General features: G+C 35.6%; 1 protein-coding gene across 1 annotated transcript; it reads right to left on the reverse strand.

Moving 5' to 3' along the window:
* Positions 1 to 980: 980 nt before the first annotated feature.
* On the reverse strand, positions 981 to 1,724 carry LOC141715153 (uncharacterized). The gene has a single exon (XM_074518634.1). The coding sequence runs from the start codon at positions 1,722 to 1,724 to the stop codon at positions 981 to 983; it is 744 nt and encodes a 247-aa protein (XP_074374735.1).
* Positions 1,725 to 9,821: the final 8,097 nt, after the last annotated feature.

Consider the following 9,821-nt stretch of genomic DNA (forward strand, 5'->3'; position numbering starts at 1 on the left):
TTTTCTTTGATGATATACACCCAACTTTTCCTGCTAAAATCATCGATAAATGTTAGGTAATATCTATTACCTCCAAGTGATGAGATATCAAATGGACCAGCAATATCTGTGTGAACAATCTCCAATGGCCTCCTGGCTCTCCATGATTTTCCAACAGGAAAACTTTGTCGATGTTGTTTTCCCTTTACACATGCTTCACACAAATTTTCTGGTTCATTGATTTCTGGCAAACCGTCCACCATTTTTGTTTTTGACAATAATTTCAGGCCAGAAAATCCAAGATGACCATATCTCAAATGCCACAACCACGAGTCATTTTTAATGACCGACTTTAAGCACTTCTGCATATTCGTTTGCATATCAAGCGTAAACAATCGATTCTTTGACATCTCCACATTTGCAATCAATTCCTCAACTTGATTTCTGATGATGAGGGAATTGTCCTGCATCTGTATATTATATCCTTTCTCCACTAGTTGGCCAAGACTGATAATATTATTTTTCAATGCAGGAATATAATAAACATCATTTATATATTTCTTTTCACCTTTCTTTGATATGATCGTGACAGTACCTTTTCCTTTCACCGGAATCTTTGACGAGTCACCAAAAGTAACTTCTCCGCTGATGGTGTCGTCAATCTCCGTGAATAATTCCTTGTGACCAGTCATGTGATTACTGGCCCCTGAGTCAAGATACCAAACATTCTTCTTGCTTTCCTCGTCTCCTTTGTAAGTGAGGAACATAGCAGTGCCAACATCTTTGTCTTCTTTTGCTGCTGCAAAATGGCTTCTTTCTTCCACCTTTGGTGCTCTACACTCATAACTGAAATGACCATATTTATTACAGTTATAGCACTGATATTGAGACTTATCACCTCGTTGTTGATATCCGCCTCGTCCTTGGCCTCTAAAATTTTGACTACGACCAGATGGATGATATCCTTCAGATGTCTGGCCTCTATTGAAAGACTGCCTTCCTCATCCTCGTCCACCACGGTAGCCACCTCTAAAGCCACCTCTGCCACGTGCATAACTGCTACTGCCAGAACTGTCACCAATGGACACCTTACTTTGCAACGCCTTTTCCAAATGGCTTACATCATCATACTGGTTCATTCGCTGCTCGTGGGCTTGAAGAGAACCTACGAGCTCATCAATAGAAATCGTGGACAAGTCTTTTGATTCTTCGATAGAAGTAACAACATAATCAAATTTTCTTGTTAATGAACGGAGCAACTTTTCTATGACCCGAACATCGTCGAGACTTTCACCATTTCTTTTCATCTCATTTGTCACCGTTTTTAAACGCGTAACAAATTCACCAATATTTTCAGAACTCTTCATCTTCAAATTTTCGAACTCCCCACGTAGTACTTGGAGACGAACCTTTTTGACTTTCTCGACACCCTGGAATGATTTCTGCAGAATCTCCCACGCGTCTTTCACCATTTTTGCATTTGAAATTTTTTCAAAGGTTGATTCATCAACTCCTTGAATAATTGTATATAACGCCTTTTTATCTTTTTTCCGGGTCTCTTTCAAAATCATCTTCTCAGCATTTGACAGGGCTGCTTCAGCGGCTGCATCTGTGGGCTCGTCATACCCGCTTTCGACAATATCCCAATTATCGTAGGAACCGAGTAATACCTTCATTTGAATACTCCAATTCCCGTAATTTGTGGACGTCAATTTTGGAATGTTGGGTTGCACCATATTTGCCATTTTTCACGAACGTAACCTTGGCTCGGATACCACTTGTTGGAAACAAAAAAATGGACCTCACAAATATTTATATTTTTGATAATAAACCAAACATACAATTGTATATATTAATAACAATAATAAACTACAATTTTTCACTCTTGACATAAACACAAGGCTGCTGGCTATTTTTCTCAACAAAGAGCTTCAGCTTTGTTCTGTTTTCTCAACAACTATTCTGTGTTTTTTTCTTTTCAGGTGTGTTTTTTACAAACAAATACTTAACCTATATTTATACTACTTGATGATACCGCGTGAAACTTAGCCAGCTGCATGCATGCTTTCTTTGACATTTACTGTCTAGTTAATACATGAGGACTTTAAGCTAACATTGTATTACTTTAAACCTAGATGAAGTCTTGTAATCTGCCAGCCTACCATGTTCTACGCCATCATATTTATTTAGCTACTGCGTGTACACTTCTAAGGGTGACACCTTTTCCATTTGTGCTTACACATATTTGACCATCAATCTTGCATACTGTAACATTTATTTTGCCCACCATTTATCATGGGTTTACCTAGCTGCTGATATTGATGCTTGACTTCCTATCATGTTAGATATTTTAAATATTTATTCGAACCAGCTGTTGTGATATCTTCTAGAGAGAGTTTGACTTCTAACAATACAATCATGATTTTGGAAATCAAAAAAATACTATGTATACATAAAAAAATTGTTATACAATTGAAACACATGTCATGCACAGCTTTTTGCGGGCATAAAACAATGTTCTATATTTTTTTAATAATTTTTTCTACAAGTAAAAAACTTTAATAGGCGAGTGTAATATTTTTAATTTTTTCATTTTATTGATTTTTAGATTAGCACAAATAAATTCAACGATGTTATTTATATTGTAACAATCATAGTGCAAGATAAAGAAAAATCAGACAAAAAAATTCTGCATAAGATTGAAAGAACTGTATATTTTTTTAATTCTTTTTTTTTGTTAAAATTGTTAATTTGAATTTTGTTTTTATGTTATGTAATTGTACTATAAATTGTATTTTTTTTCTCTCTACAATATTATTAACTTAAATTTTATATAGTTAGTTCAACTTTAATATGATATCCTTATGATTTTGATGATCATACTGTTAGCAAGCTAACATTGTTTCGCAGAAATCAAATATTATAATATAATTGTTCTATCAGCAAGGTAATAATGAGTTTTTGTAAGTACTCTATGATATATTTAACGTGTTTATTTATATTAGAGCTATTTGTTTCTTCAAACTCTTTTATAAAAACCATATTCTATTTTTAGGAAATTGTAAATAAATGTTTTATCCTAAAAATTCTTATCCGATTGATATTTGAATTTAAACTAATTAATATAGACGTTTTAAGATTTTATTATTATTTATCTTATCTTTAATTTAAACGTATTTTAGATTATCTTAACATTCAAATAATAACAAATTAGCCGTGAGATTTGGTCAAGATCGGGAGTATTATTAAATTGATTTGAAAGTTAACTTAGTCTATAAATATACTAGGGTATGTTTGTACCAAATTTGCGGGTTAAATGCTAAGTTTGATTATACTTATGATGTAACCTACTGTGAGCTTTGATAAATTATTAAGATAAATAAATGTAAATAAGACGAGGAATTGTTGGCGCAGAAAACCCGTGAAAAGGGAAAAAACCGCGGGTGGGAATGTAAACCTAACCAAATTAAGCTTCACTAGATTGATAATGATGGATACATAGTCATGAATCTTATACTATTACATGAATAACTGAGATTGTCATATACGTGTTTAGTTTGTGGTTTTTGATGCTAAACTGCTCGTGATTGTTCGTTTCCTTTTTTAGGGCAATGTCTTTGTTTATTTTATTGGGTCGATCCCCCATCTACCATGTTGCTCGCCCCCTCCTTTATCCACGTTAGCTCCCAATTTGTTCCTATTTTCTTGGCCTCTCCCCCTTATCCCTTGTTTTGCTCTTCTTTTAAACTTCCGTCCTTATCCCCTTTGTGACGGTTTCAACCCCGGGGTCAGGGGTTGATGCCACCAACAATAATAATAATAAAGATAATATAATTCCAATCAATATTTATACATAACCACGACCCCTTTACCAAGACCTTTTTCAGGTTTTAGTATGATTTAGGTTACACAACTATCACAGCCCAATTTACCTAATATTATCCTGACCACTAACTTAATATAGCAACTCAACAGACAATCCTTGGTCCCACACAACTACCTCAAAGGAGCCTGGCACGGAAGGAACTGGAACTCTGCCCTGCCTACCGCGGAGGAATCTCCTAGGCATCTGCAATATATATGTAAAATATTCTTCAAGGGTGAGCAATCAATTGCTCAGCAGTACCACTATATGAATAACAAGTAAAATAGTTTATGATAAAACAGTTATAGGAACATATATCAGAACTAGTTTACGAAAACAGGTAAAACAGGTATAAACTGGATATCAAAACTAGCATGCTCTGCAAAATAATATCATCTGTAGTGTGTTGTGTCAAAATACCAGAGTCCAAATTTTAGCATACTATTTCCTTTCCAAAATCACTGTCCATTTCTGGACCAATAAATCATATGTCCCGTTACGGGGACCATAAACCATTTGTTCCGTTACGGGAACCATTAAACCAAAGTTAGATATAAAAGTGGATGAATTCTAGGGACAGCTGATCAGTCTATCCCACCACAAATTGTTCCGGAACTCAGAGACTAGCTAGGTCTCTGTCATGCTGCACTAAGCGGTCTACCAGTGCGCGCATCCGACCTAGCCTCTCACGCAACCATGCTAGGCCGTTACCTAATAATGGGCCTCTTACGCCACTGACCATCCAATATCTGATTCGTGTTTATCCAGCTTTCAAAGTCAAATTCACATATCTCTTTTTAAACAATTACAGCACACGTTCAATAATCTTTTTTAATTTTAATCACAATCTAGAGATAGGCATTTTCAGAAGTTACTTTTTCCCCAAAACATCAGTTAATAAAACATATTTAAATACGGGGAATGCGTAACTTAAAACGTTCTGTTCCAGTACATAATTTAAATCAACAACTATTCATATATACTGAACTGTAAAAGATTAGTTCAGGGATACTTGCCTTGCAGAGCTTTACAACTAATACCGATTGACCTTGGACTGACTTGGACGCTCGGCTTTACCGTCTAACCACTAGATCACCTTGGATTTGACTTCAACACTCAAGTTCTTCGATTGGAACCTTACTGAGCTCGTCGACGGCCCACTAGGCTATCTTTAGCCCAACGCCAATTCTCGGATCTTCCGACTAGAACCTATAGAGTCGAAATACCCTACGTTAGACGATCAGGTATGCTTGACATATTCTCGCTAGGACTTCTACCCAACCCATAATAATTCCCGACTCGTAAATATACACATTACCATAGTACACATAACAGAAAAGGTCCATGTACTCAAGACTCGGTTCAACATTCTTTTCCAATAATTACGTATACTCGTCATTTCCTAAAATACGACTGTCCTAATTTATAAAATATTTTATCACCATACGTAAGTACATTTCGTAAAGTATTTAAAATTATATAGATACATACTTTCGATTAGTAGTCTCGATAATCAAAAGGCACGTTCCTGTATTTCCGAATTAAATTTTCCAAAAAATTTGGGTAGTGTTTCCTCTGTTTATCGACCTACCCGTCGAAATATAAATCGACGTCAAATCATAACAACCAATCATCACAATCCAATCCAATAACACAATCTAAATTATCCCGAGAATAAATATTTATCCACTACTTTTATTTCGAGAGTTATGAAAAAAATTATAATTTATTATTTGGCTCACGAATCATCATCGCCAATAATCCGTCGGCTCAACGAGTTCATCGCCGACGGCGGCATAATTCCTACGGTGCCCATATGGCTTTCATGTCGGAATTTAGCCAATAATTACAAAATCCACTAATACCCGATTCGAATTAATCACAGGGGACATAATCAGAATCACATAATCAATTATACGAACTAAACTTGCAAAACACTATGATCAACCCACAACATCACCTCCTCAATCACAACAGCGGCAACATACACGCGCAGAAATACATACACACGCCGTGCGTGTTTATACCACCATCGAAACTGAGCAAAACAGCGAAGTCATCGGAAAGAAGGAAAAGAAAATGACGAACGGAGAAGCAATAACGGACGGTAGCAAGCGGCATAAACGATTACCAGCCACAGGAAGTAGTCGGGGAAAAGGATGAGGGAGTTATCAGGGGAAAATATAAAAATATAGGGGAAGAACTCGGCGGCGAACGAACAGGGGATGGGGGTGCTGGGTTTTCTCTTCTCTTTTTTATATAATTAACCTTCCCCAATTAACAATTCACACATCACATAACAATTTCTGAGAACACAAGACGTGTCCCTGCTTACAAATATGGTTTTTCCTCGTCTCGTTTTATACTGATTATAGAACAAAGCTGCGGGTAAAACTGATCCGAAAATTTACCAACTAGATAATAAAATTCTCAGAATAATTAAAAATTAATAAAATAAATTTTTTTTCTTTATAATTTTAAAACAATTTCTGAAACGCAATTTATATCCGCTTTTAACAATTAAACGAATCAACGCGCGGGTGAAATTAATCCCAAAAATTTCCAAAATAATTTTAAAATTCTCAGAATATTCCAAACTTAAATAAAAATGAGTTTCATAATTTTTGAAGAATTCTGAAATTAAATACGGATTTTACAAATAAATGCAATCAGAAAATTATGCATGGCTAAATAATTGATGAAATATTGATTTTTAAATTTTATAAAATCCCAAAAATAATTATTGTAATTATAAAACCATTAAAAAAAATTTAGAGATAATCCACATATCTAAGGAAATAAAACTGCAATAAAATCACCTTTAATTGCGAAACAAAATCACACAACCCATTAATTAACCACGCATTTCAATCCCATACACTAGTAATCACATATACATAATAACAAAGCAATAATCCGCTGACAGAGCCCATATACATAGTTTATTTATTTAATTATTCAATTATTGCACTTTAAATTAATAGAAAACATACGAGTCGTTATATTCTTCCCCCCTTAAAAAGATTATGTCCTCAGAATCTGGTCTAACTAAACAAGTGAAGATATTTGTCAAGCATATATGACTCCAACTCTCAGGTAGACTCTTCTACTCGAGGATTCCCTCAATGTATACTTAATATATGAGTAGATTTATTCCTGAGGTCTCGCTTTTGTTATCTAAAATCTAGATTAGTTCGTACACACTATCTTGATTCAAATCGAGGATTCTCTCTTTCGACATAAAGACGCCAAAACACACTGGGAGTATGTTGCAGCTATGGCAACGACGCTAGCTCACAGACGATTTTACCTGATTTTCTCAGTATCATAAACGATCTGATATTCCTAGGGCTTAGCTTACTATTATGCCCATACTCAATATAGACTCAAACTCCTTCCTAAGGACTCACTCTTAACAATCTAGGATTTTGATCGAACATCCCATGCAGAATAATTTGGATGATAGCCCATTGTCTCCTAATCAACGACTTGGCTCAAATCAAGAATATATCACTTTAACATTGACACGTAGAGCATATTATAAAATTTGCGGCAACTGCGGCGGCAATACCGTTAGCAACTTTATCGATCTTCCTCGATACCTTGAACAGGTACATATATTTAGGACTCAACTCGCCCTTTCTAATCAAACCTAACCAATCTCTTCCAGGATGAAACTTTTGTCAATACCCACAATCCTATTTCTACATCCATACTCTTTCGATGCAGATCCGCCTTCTTTCTTTTTCTATTCCAAGCTGCTTCACTCAAGACCTTACAACATCTTTACTCCAACTTTCTCTGACTAGTGTGGGAACCCACACTCATGTCCATACAAGGCTTCGCAAGGTAGCATTCCCCTACTAACATGATAACTATTAGTATAGGAAAGCTTAATCAATGGTAGGTAATTACCTCAGTTTCCTTTTTAAACCCCACATATATACTCTCAACATATCTTATATCTTCTGAATCGTCCTCTCACTCTGACCCTTCTTCTAAAGATGATAGATGGTACTCACTTTCAACTTAATTCCCCAAACATTCGAACACCTCTTCCTCATTTTCATCAGTTAAGGCTGGAAAGTAATCTCATATATTCACTTCTTATCACCATCAGGTATTCGAACTCCAACTTTCACTCTTTCCAATTCTTTTATTAATTCCTCAGTAATCTTAATCACATTCAATCCTTCTTTTCTACTCAAGACATCTGTCCTTAAATGGAACTTGCTTGGTTGGTAGTTACTTAAGCAATCGTGGCTCATAATCAATTTTGACCAGAATTTCATACTTTTGAAGCTTAGTATACAATTGCTACTTTTCAACCCTTCGTAAACATCTCTTCAGGTGTTCAACTTGGCCTTCCTTAGTCCTTGAATGGGCAAGGATGTTATCAATAAATACAATTTTCTTATCCAAGTACTCCTTATACACCATGTTCCTTAAATCCTTATAGACAACTAATACACTTGTTACTCCACATAATATCACCAAAACTTGCAGTGCTCATAACTCATTCTAATCGCAATCTTTGATATGTCCTCAGGCCGGATCTTAAGTCAATCCCCGAAAAATAACACATTCCTTGAATTAGGTCACATAAGTAGCCAATTCTTAATTGGGGTTACTTATTCTTATTCGTCAACTCTTCAGACTTCCAATAGTCAGTACATAAATTCATGCATCCATTCTTCTTTTCTATAAACCACATTAGTGCAAAACACGGAATATACCTTGTCTTATTACTCCTTCATTTCGCAATCCTGAAATTTCCTTAACTACTTACTTGATTCCTACTGGCCATACGACACGGGGCTATTGACTCCAGCCCGATTCTGTACAGTAAACAATGAGAGATCCTATCTCATGCTCCAAGGTAACCTTGGTAGGTCATCTGGTAAAACACTTGGGACTTCACTCACTGTCTGGATTTCTTCCAAATTAGGTGTTTCCTCCTTGATATCCACGACGTGCTCTAATTATGCCTTACATTCTTTCTTATGCCCTCAGATACTCATCCTAATATTAGCTTTCATAAATATTACTATTTGCTTCTTTTGGTAATCAATCATTGCCCTGGTTCCTTATCGATGTCTTGAGCAGCTGATCTTTTAATCATATTATAAGTCTTAGTCTTGTATGTACTGGATGTCAGACCTTTTAATGCACTACCACCTGTGATATCTCCGGAAACACTTGTACAGTTCTTGGCAATATGCCCTACCTTGCCACAATTATAACATGTGACTCCTAGATTTTTTTTCCACTTTACACTCCGACGCATAGTGTCATTTCTATCCACACCTGAAACATTCAATATTTGCTTTACATACTCCACCATAATTTTACCACATTGCTTGCATTCCAATATTGACAATCTGTCTGACTTGATTCGTCTAGAGCTGACTGAGGTTTTATTAAGCTTGTCTAAAAAGAAACTTTATTCTTTAACTTCTTTACTCTTCCAAAAATAATTTAGTAAATCTAGTCCATGGAGCAAGGCCTTCTCCTTCTAATGCTCTGGTTGACTCCCACCAGTAATTCGCTTCATTCTTTAAGAAGTAGTTTGCATAATCAGTCTTAAGATTCTCACTTACTTGGACAAGATTAAAAGCTTTCTCCATCTCTTTTAACCAGGCTCCAGCAGCCGCTAGATTAGGTTCACCTTTAAACTTAGGAGGTTTAATACTCTGGAAAGATTTGAAACTAACACTTTGGTTAACTCTTTGCTGCTGTTGTTGAACCTATTGGATTAACTGTTGCTGTTGTGGTTGATGCTGGCGCAACAAATCCAGAATTCCATTTTTAACTGGACCCACAGCAAAACTACCACTATTCTCTTTAGACTGGGTAACTTTCTTGGGTGGCATTTTCCTGAGCTATAGAGATGAGTTTATTCAAAACATAATAAGAATGTTTGACGGAAGATATCACCGTTTAAACGGTGCACCTGTATCGTAAAAATGCTGCCCAA

The sequence above is a fragment of the Apium graveolens genome, chromosome 3, assembly GCF_009905375.1.
Source record: "Apium graveolens cultivar Ventura chromosome 3, ASM990537v1, whole genome shotgun sequence".
Lineage (NCBI taxonomy): Eukaryota > Viridiplantae > Streptophyta > Magnoliopsida > Apiales > Apiaceae > Apium > Apium graveolens.

Excerpts from the sequence above, each read along its gene's own strand:
- LOC141715153 (XM_074518634.1), bottom strand. The coding sequence starts at position 1,724 with ATGGCAAATATGGTGCAACCCAACATTCCAAAATTGACGTCCACAAAT.